The sequence below is a fragment of the Ascaphus truei genome, chromosome 4, assembly GCF_040206685.1.
Source record: "Ascaphus truei isolate aAscTru1 chromosome 4, aAscTru1.hap1, whole genome shotgun sequence".
Lineage (NCBI taxonomy): Eukaryota > Metazoa > Chordata > Amphibia > Anura > Ascaphidae > Ascaphus > Ascaphus truei.
In genome coordinates, this window is record NC_134486.1 from 110,071,125 (window position 1) to 110,091,443 (window position 20,319).

Genomic DNA, 20,319 nt, shown 5'->3' on the forward strand with positions numbered 1-20,319 from the left:
TGAGCCACCTGTGCTGGAGAAGGGATATGCTTAACACCTGACCTGTTGGGGTTCCCTGAGTGGGGACTGGAGTTGGGAAACACTGTTCTAGAGTAAACAGTGGATAGGGAGGAGAAGCGGCTCACTAAGTAAAGACACTGATTCTGTAAACAATAACACTGAGTTTGAAGCAGGGTCGACCTGGTTCAATTCCTGGTGTCAACTCCTTGTGACCTTGACCAAGTCACCTTATCTCCCTGTTCCTCAGGCACCTAAAACATAGATTGTAAATCATCTGTGTTTGTAACAATCCTATGTGCTGCGTACTGTGCACTGTAATTCTGAAACGCTTGGATTCCCATTGGGAGAAAAGCACTATATGAAATGAAGTTGTTGTTGTTATTATTAGACCACACAGTCTATAAAAAATATCTTTTTTTATTTATCCATTTTCTTATTTAGTGCTATGGATGCAATTTCCTCAGTTCCACAAACGTTTCCTGAAAAATATGTACAGCAGGGCCCCGCTTCTCGGCGCTGCGCTTTTCGGCGATCCGCCAATACGGCGGCACCGAGAAGGAAACGCCGTCTTTGATTCTAAGTCATGCATGCGCAGAACGGGTGGTTGCGCCAGGCACGCATGCGCAGACCGGTGTCTGCGCGCGCATACCGTAGTTTGCGCGCGCAGACCATAGGCCGCGCATGCGCAGAACGGCGTTTTCACAGAACTGAAAATCGGCGGATCCGCTTTCCGGTGATTTTCACTATACGGCGGGCCCCTGGACCGGAACCCGCCGTATACCCGGGGACCTGCTGTAGTATGCTTGCTAGTCTTGATACTTAATTTTCTAGAATCTATAGTTTGGCAGCCAATATAAAAAGATTAAACCTACAGATTTGTTTTACTTACTGTGGAGGTTTATATGTATGAAAAAAGAGAGATAAAAGTTGTGCCTACTGTAACGAAAACTAATCATAATTGCTTTTACATTGATTTAACCCAGAGACAATGCCAAGAAAAAACATTTGAAATACCTTTTCACAGTAATAATGTCTGCAGAACAATTTTATGATTAATACTGACATTAGTTGGAAGTCAGTGTAAAGATGACAATAGTGAAGCTACATGAAAAATGACAGACTTGATTGATAAGTCTTATAAATGTATTGCGGATCATCAATATGGGATAAATTACTTGAGCAGTAATGAAGGCTACAAGACAATGATCCCATTTTGCAAGAATACGGTCATGAACTAAATGTGTACATGTCTGTACAGTATAGGCAGTCGATTTGCTACATTTGGAGAACATGAGTAAGGTCTCAATAGGGACCAAAAAGAATATGTGCAGAACTAGCTTCCAATCATAATAATAATAATAGCATGTTCTTGTATAGCGCTGCTAATTGTATGCAGCGCTTTACAGAGACATTTTGCAGGCACAGGTCCCTGCCCCGTAGAGCTTACAATCTATGTTTTTGTTGCCTGAGGCACAGGGAGATAAAGTGACTTGCCCAAGGTCACAAGGAGCCGACACCGGGAATTTAACCAGGCTCCCCTGCAGCAATCTCAGTGTCAGTCAGTGTCCTTACTCACTAAGCCACTCCTTCTCCACTCAGTGTTGACCTTCGAGTTTGGAGCCAAGGTCACATGCCATAGGGAGAATATAAAAAATTAAAAAAAAACTTTTACAGATGTCAGTCATTTCTGCACTGTATTTTTGGTCTAGTGTTTAGGATTTTTGTTCTGGAGAGTGATAATTTCCTGGGGAAAAGAAAAGAGGAGATCTTCTTTGGGGAATGCATCACAAATACTCAATTCTCCTCCTCCCTTTTAAAGCATTACACTCTTCTGCTCCTCCTTACATCTCAGCCCTAATTTCTCGCTATGCACCATCCCAACTCTAGCGTTCTGCTCAAGGATGTCTTCTCTCTACCCCTTTTGTATCTAAAGCCCTCTCCTGCCTTAAACCTTTCGCACTGACTGCCCCACACCTCTGGAATGCCCTTCCTCTCAATAACCGACTAGCACCCTCTATCCACCTTTAAGACCCAACTCAAAACACACCTGCTTAAGGAAGCATATGAGTAGCTCTATGAGTGATAGCTTTACACTGTATACATAAACCTTGGCCTCTTGCAGATGCACTTACCAGAATGCCCTCCTACTGTCTCTATACGTCCTTCCTACCAACCTATTAGATTGTAAGCTCTTTGGAGCAGGGACTGCCTTTCCAAAATGTTACTGTCATGTCTGAAGCACTTCTCTCCTTTGTGTTATGTATATTATGTGTTATCTATATGACTATCACGTGTATTACTGCTGCGAAGCACTATGTACATTAATGGTGCTATATAAATAAAGACATACAATACAAATATCAGAAGTGGCGTTTGCACCTGGAAAAGCTTTTCCTTGGTGCATGCAACCATATCTATGATCTCAAGAACTTTTAGACTAAGCCTGGTGGAGAAATGAATCATACTGACTGGCAAAGTACAACTGAAGAACAGGAACAGTTTGTTTGCCAGATGGAATTACCAAGCATCTTGTCAACCAGCTGCAAATGTGAATGCCTTTGTCTTATCTATTAATTGCATCCAGGGCAGCCTGATGGTATTAACATCCCTTTCTTCCTATGTACAGTATCTTGCACTGAACATTTTGCAGCTGCAAAGGAGAAAGTGGTTGGCATTACTCTGATAGCTTTATACCGGCATTTTGAGAACTGATAACATTATGCCGGGACACTTTACATTAGTATGTGGTTGCGTACTTACTTTGAAAAGAGTCAGGATTGCAATTATGTTTATTATACGAATTCCTGCCCCTGCCATATCATAATTAAACCCTTCAGAGCTGGAAGGACCAGCAGAACAAAGACCACTAATGTGCTACTTATTCATCTAGCAATAAAGGAGATAATGCAAATTGAATCCTGATGTTTAGCTGTATTTGCTAAATAATAATAATAATAAACTTTCTATAGCGCTTTTCTCCCAATGGGACTCAATGCGCTTCACAATCATAAAAAGAAAAAAAAGAAGAAAACATTTAAGGTTATAAACCAGACAAAACACAAGGAAAGATACAACACAGGATGGGACGGTACTGTAGCTATTAAATGCCGGACAGGTTGTGGTTAATTAATTAAATGTCTGGATAAACAGGTAGGTGTTGAGCCTGATTTTATAGATTTCTAGAGAGGGGGCCTTTCGAACTGTATGAGGTAGATTGTTCCAGAGTGGGAGCAGCGTGGCTAAAAGCTCGGGCCCCTAAGGAAGTCAATGAGATTCTGGGAACTATTAGCAGTCCATCTGCAGATTGAAGTGAGAGAATGGGAGTGTAGGGAACTAGAAGCTCTTTCAGGTAGCAGGGTCCCTGGTCATGTAGTGCTTTGAATGTCAGCAAGCCAATCTTGAAATGAATTACCATTTTACAGGCAGCCAGTGCAGGGAATGGAAAACAGGTGTCATGTGGCAAGAACGGGTCTGGTTAGTTAGCAACCTGGCCGCATCATTCTACATCTACTGCAGACAGCGCTGCTCATTTTCTGGAAGACCCAGGTAGAGTGCATTTCACAAGTCCAGGCGTGAGGACACAAAGACATGGACAAGCGAAGTAAGATCCTATGGGGGATCAAGTGCTTATTCCTGGCTATGTCCTTTAGGTTGAAGAATGAAGATTTGATCACGGCTGACATCTGATGTTTAAGGGTCCAGTCAGTCAATGACAACACCAAAATTCTGCACACAGACAGAGTTTAGCAGCTGGGAGTCCCAAGCTTAAGGCCAGTGTGTTGACCTAGCTGCAGTCTTGTTTTCTTCCAATGGTGAGCATCAACCACAAGCACTACTGTCTTATCAGGATTCAACCTCAACCAACTAGAACTCATCCACTCTAGGAGCTCAGATAAATATATATTGATGACTGATAATAGGTCCTTAGTGCCAGGTGCAAAGGACAAGTAGAGTTGAGTGTCATCTGCATAGCAGTGATAACCCAGGCCATGCCGTCTAATTATGTCACCTAGTGGCAGCATATACACTGCGAACAACATAGGAGAGGCTAGAACCCTGTGGCACTCGGGCATGGGTTCAGAGGAGAACACTCCTGAAGATACTCTCTGACCTGCCTGTGAGAAAAGATCTGAACCAGCTGAGAACTGTGCCACCCAGTCCACAGAAATCCTTCAGTCGCTCCATTAAGAGCCCATGGTCAACAGTATCAAATGCTGCAGAGAGGTCAAAGAGTACTAACATCGAACAGTCAACTCTGTCTCTCGCCATTAGGAGATCATTTAGCGCACGAACCAGAGCTGATTCAGTACTATGCAGTCTTCTGAATCCTGACTAGAATGGGTCATAAAGTTCATGGGTTGATAGACAGCTTTCTAGTTGGGTTACCACCACTTTCTCAATAACCTTCCCTAGGAAAGGGAGGTTTGATACAGGCCTGTAATTCGCCATGCTATCCGGGTCTAATAAGGGCTTTTTTAGAAGAGGTCTAATGACTGCTTTCTTCAGCGGTTCGGGACTATTTCCATATAAATATCGCACAAAATATACACAGTTTGTACGTTATGGTGAAAACGCTTCTGATCAGGAATAAGCATTGCAATGAATATCAAGAATGCACAGTGGATTAAAATGGGCCATAAGGAATAGCTGCAGATAGCGTATTTGTCAGTAGATAAGTTAGCGTCCTTGACATGCCACTGCAAAAAAAAAATCTATAGATGATATATTGTTCCTTGTCACTGCAAAGAAGGTTCAATAATGATATTATTGTGATGGAGGAAGCATGTCAGAGAGCAGAGATCATGGTATAATCTATTGCACTTTTCTTTTTTCTTCTTGTAAAAGGCCATCAAGAAATTGCTGCCTCTGACATTTGCTTTGGTGAGAAGAAAATCCATTTTTGGCAATGGGTCAGCCTGGCACAATGAAGCGAAATGAATGTGCAGAGATTGCTGTGTGCATAGATTTTATTCCAGGGTTTGAAATATGAGAGGGTATCATACTAGGGGGTAGATCAGGGGTGCTCAACACCAGTCCTCAACCCCTCCCCCCCCCCTCAACAGGTCAGGTTTTCAGAATATCCCAGCTTCAAGATAGGTGGATCAATATCATCAGTCCCTGCTTCAGCACAGGGGGCTCAGTCAGAGGTTCAATCCTCTGAGCAAGCCACCTGTGCTGAAGCTAAGCTATCCTGGAAACCTGACCTGTTGGGGGGCTTGAGGACTGGAGTTGACCACCTCTGGGGTAGGTCCTCAAAAGGTCGCTAATTTGCTAACATTCTGTTATCTCAATTTAACGTATTCATATCCATAAAACATATCCCCAAAGGTGCTTAGCGCGACGATGTCCTGGCATTGTCCTTAAAAAGAACAGATCCTTAAAGTTTAACGTTCGTTTTTGCTTCCTCATATGCAAATCATATGGTAATGAGCAGTTTCCCAAGGACGGAGATCCTATCTAATGCGTGTAGTACTTAACCCTTTCGTTACACAAAGTTACTGGTGTCGTACAAAGATATATATATATATATATATATATATATATATATATATATATATATATATATATATATATATATAAAAAGAAAAGACAGATGGCCTACACACATATTGCAGTAAAGTTGGTGCTTATCCCATATAGACAGTAGGTATAAATGAGCTCCTTACCAGGCAGATCCAGAGTCCCAGGCCCACAAAGCAAGGAAGAGACAGCACACTCAGTAGTATCCAAAAAAGAAGTGTATTAGTAGAAAACAGGCACATTCACTGACGTTTCGGTCCTAGAAACAGGACCTTTCTCAAGGTCCTGTTTCTAGGACCGAAACGTCAGTGAATGTGCCTGTTTTCTACTAATACACTTCTTTTTTGGATACTACTGAGTGTGCTGTCTCTTCCTTGCTTTGTGGGCCTGGGACTCTGGATCTGCCTGGTAAGGAGCTCATATATATATATACAGTGGTCGACAAATCACCAAAAAATCTACTCGCCCAACAAAAAAATCTACTCGCCACCTAGTACCAAACGTGTGATGCTTGGGCCAATAGGAGCTCGCCACGATGTTAAATCCACTCGCCCGGGGCGTGCAAATGTATAGGTTTGCCGAACACTGTATATATATATACAAATAGGTTTTACCAGATTGGAGTCCGGGAAAAACGAGACAGCACACAGTCTTGTAAGTCCAAAAGAACTATATTCAGTTTAACATGGCACCACATCCAACGTTTCGATCATCTAAACGTGACCTTCCTCAGGGACTTATATATCATATAATTGTCTGAAACACATCATATATGTTTCTTTAGATATTAAAGTGATCTGTTTGTGTGAACTAATATTGTATTTGATCTAATAATGACTAAAGTATGGGTGTACAATAATGTATATCCATACATACCTCAACAGTATTCATTGATATTTCATTTATAATAATGTACAACTAAAATAAATGATGGACAGCCTTGATTTATTTTTGTTGTACATTAATATAAATGAAATATGAATTATTATTATTATGTAGCATATAATTAATTGAAAAAGTTAATAAGTGTCAAAATGATACATTTCTAATATTGTAACAAGATTTGCATTAGGTTATGATAACACACATGAAAATCTCTGCCTTAATAACATGCCTTAAACTTTGACCAATGTGCATGTGCAGTGTATTGGAAAACGCAGGTAACGTAACAATGCTTTTACTAAGGGATAGGATTAGCTTTGAGGATCTCCGTTCAGTGGAGGGAAGAATAACATCCGTTACCTAATTAGGTAACATAACCTTTTTTGCTCTCATTTAGAGCACGTCTGAGGATCTACCCCTATGTTCCTGAGTTCTGGCGAATCCGCTGCTGGGGTTACTCCAACACTCCTTCCAGAAAAAAACTCACCTCAGTCTTTCTTAAAAATGCAAAATATAGTAGCTTAATGACGTTTTAAATAGAATAAAAGGCGGCCCTTTCTGAAGCCAAGTCCAGTGGGTATTATGAGCCGCTAAAAGAGAGAGGATATGAGCTTGGCGGTGGCCTCGAGGAGAGGCATTATCCACCGGACTTGACTTCAGAAAGGACAGAATTGGGCCATGAAACATTGCACTGTCCTTTTTCTGTGGTGACATGTTATTTTTGTTATTGAACCTTTTACTTGCTCTATTTGAACTACATAAAGCTACTATTTTTAGTATTTTCACAAAAGTCTGACATTATTTTTTTGTTTTTTATTCTATGTAAAGTGCTGGAGCAACCCATATTATATAGCATCTGATTTCTTGTGGTGATAGTAAATATTATCCACTGCTCCATGCACCCTCTATTTTCCCATTTTATTTCCCCCTCCCCCCTCCCATTCATACTTTCATGTTGGAGTGCCGTCTGACAGCCCCAAATTTGTTTTAAGATTAAAATGTGTATGATATTTTATTTAATTTGTATTAAATATAGATTTGTTTTTTTTATCCGGGATGGGTGTGCAATGGTCTATGTATGTATGTATGTATGTACTGTATGTATGTATCTTTATTTATATACTGGTAGCGCCACCCATGTACATAGCGCTTCACAGCAGTGATAAACGTGACATAATAATATAACACATAATGGGAATAAATGTTTGAGACATAAAAGTAACAATAGGAAAAGCAGTCCCTGCCCCAAAGAGCTAACAATCTAACCTTATTGACTTTGTTCTTACAAGCATCCAGGCCTTCAACAAAAAGAAACTCATGAATTATATGTTGAAATGGGCTGAAGACCTCAATATAGAGATAGATAGGGAAGACTGGGAGGCTATCTGGGAATCAGCAGCTAAAACCTCAATTTGCATAACGACAAAAGAGAATATATACAACTTTTTATTCCAATGGTACTTAACCCTGAGTAGGCTGAGCCAGATCTTCCCAGGCACACCGTATCTCTGTTGGAGAGGGTGCGGCCTGAGAGGAGATATGGTACACACATGGAGGACTTGCCCACAGATACAAAAATGTTGGCTACGTATTCAAAATATGTTAATTGACATTTCAGGGGCAAGAATCCCTCTAGATCCTCTGATATACTTGTTGTCCAAACCCGTTGAAGAGTCTCCCACACCAATGAGGAAAATTATTTCTTTTGTTCTCACCGCTGCTAGATGCTCAATAGCAGCAGCCTGGAAGAATATAAATGTGCCTTCTAAGCAGACAGTAATTAAAAGGTTGAACACGATTAAACTAATGGAACGATTAATGGCCCAGGTCAACCAAAAATTGGAGGAGTACTATAAGGTCTGGAATCTGTGTTCCCTCTCCTAAAGACAAGCGATCGTAGGTCGCAGATCTGTCCACATGGGCCCAACTCCACCTCCCCCCCCCACACCTCCCCCTCCCCACCCCCATACCATCTTTTCCCTCTCTCTTTTCTATCTCTACTCTTGCCCTATCCTTTACCATAAAGAAAGCTTAAACCCAAATAAGGGACAAATGACGGAATAAACTTAATTTTTGCACAAAATATTGTATAAACTATACAGATGTAAAAAAAAAATGTTATGAAAAATTGTAGTTATGTTACGAGAAATGCCGCAAAGCTGTAAATGGAGTTCTACCAACAGTACGATACGAACAAAAGTGTAAATTGTGATAACATGTAAGCAAACCAATAAAAAAATTGAAAAAAAAAAAAAAAAAGAAACTCATGACAGGAGAGACTTCAATCCTTGCCCCTTTCTTTAATCCCACCTCAAGCCTAAATAAATCTGACACCAATCAAGGTAAATGGGCACAGTTTTATTGAGTCACAACTTCACCAAATAATGCCTGCTCAGATTGCCCAACCACTAGGGTACCTGATCCTTGAAACCACATCAACCACCACTTAAACCCACAAGCCGTCCAGCCTAGTAGGACCTCCTTTGTAACCTCCAAGACCAATTGAAGGACAATGACATGCTCACCGCCCTATCCAGGGCCTGTCGCCGCCTTACCCACAACATAATCCCCCAAATCCATGCTGTATTCAGCCCAGGTGCAATCTGATAAAGCCCACCACTGTTAGCTGTGACAAACAATATATTCTACACATCCTACCCAAATATATCATACCCCAGCAGGTCCAGGACGTCCCAGCTTCTGGATTAGTTAAGTGTTACCCTCGCCTGTTCTTCTTTTAAACCCATTAACTGCCAGCCCCATACCCTAACTTTGCTTTCCTAATTCACTAATCACCCATTAACCCTTTCCTCTTAAAGGGACCTCTCTCTTTAGTCATGTCCCTATTTCTTAATGGCCTAGATTAATAACACAAACACAAAGATACTTTGCTTTAATGCACAGAGAGTGCATTTGATACTTCCATAAGAAAGAGATCTATGCCAAACCTCATCTATTTGTGAATTCTGACAATTTAAAAAAATGATTATTTAGAGTCATTATTCCCTGTGATAATATTGTCCTCTTTAATGCTTGAGCACGGAAAGTGGGCAATATCCACGTTTATAATTCAGCATTCCCTGGTCAATATGTATTATGTTATTTATACAGCGTAATATGTTTTTGGATTCAGTGATTTGTTGATGCGTTTGATGTTTGCATTCAGTTCTAATCTATTACCTAAGTACTTAAAGTATACCACGCAGTACTCTATAATGCACTCTTCTTTCTGAGGACCAGCATATTAGCTGAAAAAGTCTATTTACTCTTGACATTACTTGCGCCTGGAAATGTCAAGGTGGTGTTAATAGCCCTTGCCTGAATGGATACATACAGATAAAAAGCCTATAATGATTTACAGACTAAACTATTGAAACCCCTTTTCATTTTATTGACTGGTGTCAGCTCATACCATTTAAACAAGCCATATTATGATTCCCTGCTTGTCTTTATCTGCATAGACAAATACAGTAGCTTGCATCATATACAGTAATTGTATTTATATTTGTTCTCTGTATTATCTAGGGACTCTGAGCAGGGAATAGAAATCTAAACAGTGGAAGGTCTGAAAGTGTTGTCTATCCAATCTGAAGCCTCACTGCCAATTCTGACCTATCACCCATGTGACTGTTACATCAAGAGGATAGATATAGCTACGTATGCAATTTATATCTACATGGCCAGCTACAGTAGTTGGCTGTTCAGAAGGCTATTTTTTAATGGGGGTTAAAAAAAGAGCCTCTGAAAATAAACTGTTGGCAGGTCTGTCTTTTAACCAATGGGAAAGGTATATATGAACAGTATGTATATTTTAATTTATATAGCGCCACCAATGTACTCAGGGCATTTCAAAAGAGACTATACATCAGGAGGAGAGATCCTATTTTACTTGCGTTCCAAGTGCTATACATATTTAGCATATCCTATTGGCATATATCTCAGGTATTTTCTGGTCATTAGAAAATTGTATGAAATACAAAAGAATGTCCAATGCATTGCATCACAGAGTTGCTATTAGAGATGGTTGGGGGTTTCTCAAAATTTCACTTAGGGTTCCTTAACCAAAACAAAGTTGGAAACCACTGAGCTAAGGTTTCAAGGATAGGTGGAGAACTATGTGGATTACCAGAGCATCTCTATGAGCTAGAGTTAGATTGCTACTCAATGCAGGGCAAAATAACTATGTAAATTATGATGTAGCAAAGTGCAATTCTCAAGAAGCTCAGGACATACAATATGCCTGGTTAAAGCTTGACAGGGTGTGCCTGTGCCGCACTCACAGTATAATATTTGTGAGGTGCTGGAGAGGGCAGGTGAGTGTGCTATTAATGAGGCTGCAATGTGCTGAAGCTGTGGCTGCGGGTTAAGTCCCCTGCTGTAGATGTTACAGTTGCAGCTCGTCTGGTAGGTATGAAGTTTAAACGGCCATTATACTGTATATAGAGCAAGAATGCTCTGTTATTAAAATACAGCAAGCTGCCATTTTAAAATAGACAGAAAATGAGGTCCCATTAAAGCTAAAATAAAAGGTACCAATAGGGCACTAATCTCTATGTGTGAGTAGGCTGCTCAAGCTAACAGATAAGTATTGTACCCTAATACAGATGCAAATTACTGCAGTTTCAACTGAAGTCGAGTATATAAGTAATCACACTTTCAGAAGGCCTGGTATGTGGAATGAATCACTTAATAGGGCTTAGAGTCTGATATCGTCACTGCACAACCCTAATAGATCCTTAGTAATTCGAGAGAGGGCAGATTAACACCCTAATACTTTGGGTGCAAAGCGCTGCACTGGCAACTAATGTCTAAATCTCAAATTGCAGTGTATCAGTTAGATGAAGGCCTATACTGCACACAACACACTGAATTAGCACGTTGTTATAAAAGACTGCAGAGGTCTATCTACCTGAGGTCTGTAACACACTGCTAATACTAGTCCCTCACGGTTCAATTGTGCCCTATACTAGGGATAGGTAGGGTAGGGGAACAGAGTGCGAGGAAGCCCTGTATAGACTACAACATGGACCTTGATAAGACACAAATCTGCTAAAAAATTAAAATAAATAACCTTTGTATTATGGCTGAATCTCTTTCCAAACAGCAGCTACTGTATGTACCGGACGCTAGGAACCTCCGTGTTGCTTCTCACTCAGAGACACGTCCCTGATGAGTGACGTCAGTTACGCAACACGACGTACGTGTAGCGTACGCAACTAGGGTTGCCAGGTGGCTTCTCCAAAAATACTGGACTCAATAGTGAAAGGTGCGTGAGGTCGCTATGTACAAGGAGGTAATACCGGACACATACATGTCCAGTATTACAGTACCTCTAATTTTTTACTGGACAGTATATACAAATACAGGACAGTCCGGTTCAATACTGGACACCTGGGAACCCTATACGCAACATATGTTTCACAACTTTCTGAAGGCTCAAGGGTTGTTTTCATAAAGCTGTATGTTTTCATACAGAGCTGTTTTGTGGGTGTCAGAAGTATACACTTCAGTCAGAGGTCCTTGCAGTTGTATTATAAGTAGGTTTGATCTGCTGGGTGTAAACCAGTTTAGGCAGCAAATGACATTTCTGTCATGGGCGCTGCATATGTACCGATATAGCTGCATAACAAAGTACTATTTCTCATATCAGTTGTGGCAGGTGATTATCGCACATATTTCTATCCTGTCAATTGCCACAAATGAGTTTTCTGCATTAATGTTGAGCGTAAACAATTTGCTCTTCAAGTCACAGATATTGCATTTGTATGTTAGTTTAAAGAGAAAAGAATTGGGGCCTGTATAAAGATGACACCATTCAGCATGAGGAGAACACCACGGGGAACCACATGCGGGCTGTTCACATGTAAAACATTCTGAAGGAGATCTGGAAGCAAAACAAAGATGAGGCAGAAGGAAGCATTAGAAAAATAAATGGTCAAAGGAAATTGAGATAGAGGCAAATGGAGAGAGAATGGAGCATGGTGATGAAAGGAGGTGAAATGAGGTAACGATAAAGGGATGGATCAAAGAGAGGGGGCAAGGAGAGGTGAAAGAGGTATAGTGAAGCGAGAGATGGGGAATAGAGACAGAAAGAGGGAATTGGATGAAAATAGGCACTTAACCTCAGTCAATAATTCTACAGATCGGTTCTTGTTCCAATATTATAATGTTCAGCTTGAAATCGTCCCATCTTCATTAGTCACCGAGTAAGAGGAAGGAGGTTGAAATTCTCACGTTTACCTCCGCCATATTTTGATGACCTCCATCATGGGTGACAGGCCCACCTCTAAAGATCATGGGTGGCATATAGTAGTGTAATGCGTTTAAAAAAAAATCTGACCTCCGGTTTTGCTTTGAACATTCGGCTGCATCATAAAATAACCATTTATCTTCTTTACAAATGGAAAAATATGTTCTAAAAATATGAAGACTAATTTGTTTATCAGAGTTTGCTTTTGTCATATAGCGCGTGACTGGCTGCCTGCTGTTGCCCGGGATTGATAGAGATATTTAGAGCCTAATTACACTGCCTAAGAATAGCCTTTCTTATGCCCACAAAATGAAATCAGTAAACAATGTAATGCATATTGCCAAGGATGTCATTGATCTTGCTACTAATGGTTTTGTAATGATGTACTGATATGCTAACCCCATCAGATGTTGATGGCGTGTGCCAAGACACTCACTTTTATCTGCTTTAGTTTTACTTTGCTTCTAAATTCATTGAAAGTCACTTCAATCACCTCACCAACTAATGTCATTTTTTTCTTACCTACATCGTCATCTATTTGTATTCCTGACATTAGTCACGGAAGTAAATAATAGCGGTCACCATACATATTCATAAAGGTGCGCTGTTCGTTGTTTGCAGAGCTTAAGATGTACTGCAATATTAGTTGCCCAGAATGTAGATGAGTTCATTTTAAGCATGAAGGACAAACTACTGTATGGCAGGCAATGTCTGTTAGTCAAACAAGGAAGTAAACAAAGTCTTCTGCTCTGCAATCATTTTCTATTGTGCCAATTCCTGGAAGCTGTATAAAGCCAGTCCAAAGTCATAAAGATAGGTTTATTTTTTATAGCTTCTTAAAGATATAATCCCAGGTAGCGGCCCCCCCCCAAAAAAATCTACATTTTGTAAACCATTGATCTTGATCTAAATGACTTTCTTAAACTAGTCTGAGCATAAAGGTGGCCTTCTCTTATTTCCTCAAGAAATAAAGTGAGAAAGTGAGATCCCTGAATTGGGGAGTGGTTGTCAAACAAGTGTTTTCTTTGCCCTTGGTCCTCCCTGTTCTTATCAGAGAACCAATACAAGCAAGTATAGAGACAGGTATAGAGGCTTTGGGTGCGGAAACTCTTATTGAAGACAAAACAGAGCAGCCTTAGGAAATTAGAGATGGGCAGAACTTTAAAAATCCGTTCCCCCGGGAATTTCCAGAGCTTTCTCTTCAAAATCCGTACCCCGGAATTTCCAGAGTTTTCTCTTCAAAATCCGTTCCCCGGAATTTCCAGAGCTTTCTCTTCAAAATCAGTTCCCTGGAATTTCCAGAGCTTTCTCTTCAAAATCCGTTCCCTGGAATTTCCAGAGCTTTCTCTTCAAAATCCGTTCCCTGGAATTTCCAGAGCTTTCTCTTCAAAATCCGTTCCCTGGAATTTCCAGAGCTTTCTCTTCAAAATCCGTTCCCTGGAATTTCCAGAGCTTTCTGTTCATAAATCCGTTACCCGGAATTTCCAGAGTTTTCTCTTCAAAATCCGTTCCCCGAAATTTCCAGAGTTTTCTCTTCAAAATACGTTCCGCGGGTAAAATCCGTCTGTAGATTGGGTATTAAACAATCCAAGCGGATGAATCCGAATCCGCCATGGATCCATATGAATCCAAAATCCGCACGGCGGATTGTTAAAAATGTGCACTCTCTCTCTCTCTCCTCCCTTGTGTTTAATCTGAGAGCGGATTAATAACAATCCAACCGCGGATTATTAATCCGCCATGTGGATTGTCAGTGATAGAAAACAAAATCTGGAAAAAGTAGATTGGCCTTTTTGAGCCTGATCCGCGGACCAAAAGAATTGGCCGATCCGAGGTGGATCCAAATTCAGCAAAAAAATTCGCCCCTCTCTAGAAATTGGTCTCCCTCCACCCTAAGTGTCACTTTGCCATATTTACAAAGTAAATAAAAGAAATATTTGAAAATACTTAAACAGTAGATGTCAGATTTAGGTAAAAATATATCTATCACCTGCATGCAGGGGCGTAGCTATAGCCCGGGCAAAGCCCAGGGGCCTGCTCTCTAGGGTGGTCAATCCATGTTTGTCCCAGCAAAATCCTGGGACAAATGTCACGCATGCGCAGTCAGCACTCGCTCACTGCGCATGCGCGATTGGAGTTTGCCGGTCGCTCATGAGCATGCGCAATCGGAACTTGCCGGTCGCCCTTGCTCATGGGCGACTGGCAAACACCGATCGCGCATACACAGTTGGCAAGTTTCGATTGTGCATGCGCACAAGCAGCCAGCAAGTGCCAATCGCGCATGTGTGGCTGGGAAGTGCCGATCGCACATGCGCACGAGCAGTCGGCAAGTGCCGATCGGCCAACGCAATAGAATTTTTTTCCCCGGGGACCCGCACGTGTCTACCTACGCCACTGCCTGCACGTAAACCCTTACACATGTCCCTGCCATTAGTACACTTTGGCCCTAGCAGGGATTGCTCCTTTAACCAACCACCACCTTAATACAGTAGTTGCACTGTACCGTGATTTTCATAATCCAGCCTTTTACATAGTGGATGCAGTAATGACAGTTTAGGTGTGTTAAAATAAACCTCTTTGTTGTATTAAAATGTAAAAAAATATATATATTTCTTTAAATAAACAGTATTCAAACAATTTCTACAAGATTTACAGCTACTTACAATTATATCACTTTGCTGTCCAGTTCCTCTGCCCCCTTATTTAAGATGTAACTGCAAACATAAATTCCCAAGCTCTATGTTTTGTTTTTCTTCCTAGAGCAGGAATACCCCTAGTTTAGAAGACTTTCCCCTCTGCTGACTCGGCTGTGCGGCTGTGAAAAAATACTTGGGGAGGGAATATTTCCTGAATTGGAGCCTTCCTGTGATAAAAACAGGTGCTATTCTGGTCCGGGAGGCACGTCCATCAGCAGAAAGGGTCAGATAGCCCACAGCACGCACTGCTACTGTTAAGTAAACACTTATGAGATGTGACGCACCCAGGGCTATGTGAACTAATTTGCAGGCTTCAAGAAGACACTGGAGTATGAAAAACATCTTCTGCCCTTCTCTCTAGTACAGACATGGCCAAATCCAATCCTCAAGGGCCACCAACAGGTCAGGTTTTGAGGATATCCTTGCTTCAGCGCAGGTGGCTCAATCAGAATGACTGCACCACCTGTGCTGAAGCAGGGATATCCTAAAAAATCTGACCTGTTGGTGACCCTTGAGCACTGGAGTTGGCACCCCTGCTCTAGTATCTACAGCTGCGTCCCCCCTCCCCCCCTCCCCAAGTGGTGTGCTTATGTAAAATCTGACTAGTACGCATCTTTTGATTGGAGAATGATGATGGTAAATGGTGTATAGCCAATCCGAAAGTATTGTAACTGTTTACGCATTCAGAGCTAGAACATTAATGGAACACATTTTTGTTAATCTCAGGCAGTTGGCATTTTAATGTTTGCGAACGTTCAGTGCGGAAGAAGCAGATCAAGGGTTTTCTTTAACCTCTCCAGACTGTCAGCTTCAGATGACAATGTGGTGGGTTGTTTATTGGCCAGAACATTATTAGGGAAGAGATGCCTGACGTACACGATGTTTGCTGCATAATAGGCAATAGCTAAATAATTAGCCACTTTTATGTCTTAAATTGCCAGTTTTAGTGTATTATCTGGGGAAAAGCTGCCAGTTCATTTAGTTGCTTTAGTTTCTCCCAGCTGTAGTGTGGTTCATTACTCTAATGCCAAGTGGAATTGCCAATAGAAATGGCAAGCACGAAAAATAGAGTACCTTAGTTAGTTCTATGTTTCAATATCATGTAACACAAGTTTGATCTTTGTTTTTGTCCTTTTGAGCGCTAACTCACGTGTTTGTGTGTATATATAGATGTATTAATGTAACACCACTTTAAGGGAAGCATTAGCAGGGTTTAGCGTTAGCATCTTAAGAATGCTGCATTTTAAAGTGATAATCTTTAAGTGAGAATATATAGTTAGACTATAGTTTGACTAGAGGTGGACTGGGGACTGGATCTACTGCAAACTCTTCTACACAAGACAACAAACAGTGAGCTTATTTGACCACATTATGATCCCATGCTTGTTAGCTTGCACACTTAAACCTCCCTTTCCCCCTTTACACCTTATTTTACTGCAGCCTCTCCCAACACTGACTGCACACAATTGCCCTCCCCACCCCAAATTTTTCTATTTAACTTATTTTAGCGACTTTTATAGACCTGTGAGTGATTTAATTATTCTATTTTTGTATTACCTCATTTTACATAGTGCACCTAGGCAAGACATTTCTCTCAGTGGAGTACTGCTTTTTCTCTCTCTCATATATATATATATATATATATATATATATATACACAGCTCAACCCCTTTATAACACTGTGCTTGGGGTCCAAAGAATCACCGCGCGATAAGCGGATTACGTTAGAAATAATGTACAATTGTATGCATTGTACAATAAAGTATTTAAGATACCAATAATCGTGTTGTAAAGTATTCATAAATACGAAAATTGGGAGCCACGCTTGCATCGCGTTATAAGCGGGTTCGCGCTGTAACGGATCGCGTTATAACAGGGTTGAGCTGTATATATATATATATTATTTGATCAAAGGATGTATACCAAAAGCCTCCTTTTTTCTTATAGGTATTTACACCATATATATATATTCCCCATTGATTGTTATCCCAAAGGGAGAAGCGCAGGGATTCACTTTCTGTTTTGCACATTTGTATGGCCATTTCCTTCACTAGCTGCATGCTCTTTACATGGAGAAGCGCAGTTATTATATGTTTGTTTTAAATATATATATATATAAAATTAAATATACAGACACAGACGTATGTACTGTATGTGTGTGCACGTAATAGAGATAGGCTGATTTACCTTGTTGTTACCCTTAAAGACTGGAACTGTTGGACACTTCATGTAAGACATCTTCAAAGCTTGTTTATTGAATGTCTATGTGCTAAAAGCAGAGACTTGCAGAGTTCTCCAACACCGGTTTGGTTCAATAATACTTGTCAACTACAGGCTGTAATTGGTTCCTAAACTGTGAATCTTCCCAAAAGGGTTGCTTTTAAATTCCATTATAGAATGAATTCAATAGCAAAGCTGAAATGCACATGACATAAATGGACCATGATAGAGGTGCATTTACCCATTCAGAGTTGCTATAAATATTTTTTTTCCCCACCATGTAATCATGTAATCGTAACTCACTCGTGTCTTTGCTGTATAATATTTTATAAAGCAGGTCTTGAAGCCCTATAATCAAGGCATCTCCCCATCTACATCATACATGGCCCTGGCATCTACTGTACTTGTGTGCTTCATTATCTATTAAAAAAAAAAACATAGAGCAACAATAGTAATGCAGAATATTTTGTATTTGATTTTTTTTAAAAAAAGGGATCCATTCAGCAATCTTGTGAGACGTTCCATGAGATGAACGTCTCTCCATTTTTGCAAAATCATAGTCAACAGTTCCTCCTGTTTCCAGTAATTTGAGATATCAGCCACTAGATGCCCTGTAGCAAATTACTGGACTCCAGGAGGAACCTCTCCCTGTGACTATGGTTTAGAAGAAATGGAGAGAGGTTCATTCCAGGGATCATTCCACAAGTTTACTGAATGGATCTTTTGATACATTTTGTGGGATTTGGCTTCCCGGAGAGACCTTACACTATGTCGTGTCCTGATTATAACTGTAAATGTGTTTGAAAAGGCTTCACCTATTTCTTTGTAATGATCTTACTCGTGTATTTCTGATGAGCACAAATATAATCTTGTATGAAGACCCTGTATCGGAGTTGATGTAGTGTATTAACTGTATGGTACAGGACCTACATGATCAATGGAAATGTATATATGAACTGCACCATGCCTCCTCTGCCCCCCACCCCTTCCCACCCCTTTTTCTTTTCCGTACCCCCCCCCCCCCTCCTGTCATCCTTATACTTTCTGAAAATGTTTTAAATAAACAGGACAGACATTATGGAGCCAGAAAACTGACACCTGCAATTATGAGTGTCCTTAACATTTTTATTCAACTAATGTAATGAAGACAAATGACTTTATTCACATGAAACAGAATACACGTGTACTGTAATATTTTCACTGTTTAATTTCACATGCAATTTTCTTGCAGTTTAACCATGACTTCATTTCTTTCAAACGACGTACAGTATAAAAATTTTCGGTTGTCTCTCTTTTCTCTGCCTTTCTTCTGCGGAACGCTTTCTAATTTCTCCTGCGCTCTCCAGCTGCATACACTTGTTTAGCTGCACAGTCTGTTCCTGCATGTTCTGTTTTCCCCCCCTCCTTTTGCTCTGTGCTTCTGTCCTTCAATCTGTCATTCTCTTCTTGCAGCAAAACCATATCAGTGAAAATAATTGATGATGAGGAATATGAGAAAAACAAGACCTTCTTCCTTGAGATTGGGGAACCCCGTCTGGTGGAGATGAGTGAGAAGAAAGGTGGGGGATATGCACCGAGGCTAAGCCCTAACCGCTGCTACGTCTGACTTCTCACACTTGGATGCCTTGCCTTGTTCAAACCATTGACTCCGATGCACACATCCATTTATGTATGTGACAGGGCAGTAGCCTTAGCATGACAAAAGACAGGTCCTCCAGTAGACTTGAAATATCATTATTTAGATACTCTGTTTAATGAAAATTCCTGATCTCATGTTTTACAACTTGATACACTGAAGGCTTTGTCCAGATAAAAGTGTAGACTTATTGCAAGTAATGGCATTACCCTACTTCATACTTAAATTGATGTGTGCAGCTCCCGCTATTCATAACGTCATGATAACCATTAGGCGTACTTGAACTTAAAAAGCATGCGTGTGTGACTCCAACCATCCATTTCCCTTTGTCTTGTGTCCCCACAGGAAGTTCATTACCCTTAAAATACTTGACAGAGAGGAGTATGACAAAGAGTCCAATTTCTACCTTGTGCTTCAAGAACCAATCTGGATACGAAGAGGAATGAAAGGTGTGAGAGTACAGTATAAGACAAATCAGCAAGACAAAAAAATATCCTATTCTTTATGTGACTCCCTACTCTCACACTTGCTCTCTCCTCTTGCTTAGCCTCTGAAATCTATGCAATGCCTTCTGCGAAGCTTAGCCAGCTCTTTGTTTACCCTCTCATCTAGTGCTCTAAACAAGCCCAGTTGAACATGGCTTTCTGTTGATATTATAGCTCATATTCACTAAGCAGTGCTGTGCCATGTCATCTTCCGGAGCAGGAAGACCACTTATGGCCCATTCACTTCAAGTGAACAGGGTGTCGGCACAGGAAGGCGTCTTGTGGCATAGCATTGCTTAGTAAATCTGGCCCTACATCTTTCTTTTGAAGTTCCTAGGTCAGCCCCCTTTTGTGCTCATCCTGCCATGAAGAAATAAACATCCTAGTTTGCTATATTAGGTGCGGCCTAAATAGCATATTTGGCAGATTCAGGGATATTTCCATGCACACTACCATGGTCGGAAGATTAGGAAGCAGTACCACCTGCTTAACCTGTTGTGCTGTAGATAAATGATAAAGTAGATAATGCTATTGCCCATCAGTACTGCAGCTTCTGTATTTACCGAGGTTGGCGACAGAGCTGTGGAAAGCATAATGCATTGACAGACTGCTGATGCCAGGCTGCAAATA

General features: G+C 40.7%; 1 protein-coding gene across 16 annotated transcripts in view; it reads left to right on the plus strand.

The window, feature by feature from the left end:
• LOC142493013 (sodium/calcium exchanger 1) overlaps window positions 1–20,319 on the plus strand; it is a 498,730-nt gene that overhangs the window by 406,869 nt on the left and 71,542 nt on the right. For 12 of the 16 annotated variants that reach the window (XM_075596382.1, XM_075596383.1, XM_075596384.1 and 9 more), the window contains one exon: window positions 19,021–19,127. In XM_075596382.1, coding sequence (XP_075452497.1) covers window positions 19,021–19,127 — 107 coding nt within the window. Of the gene's footprint in view, window positions 1–19,020; window positions 19,128–19,549; window positions 19,654–20,319 lie in introns of all 16 variants that reach the window. The other 4 variants (XM_075596388.1, XM_075596392.1, XM_075596390.1 and 1 more) reach the window with 1 other exon arrangement.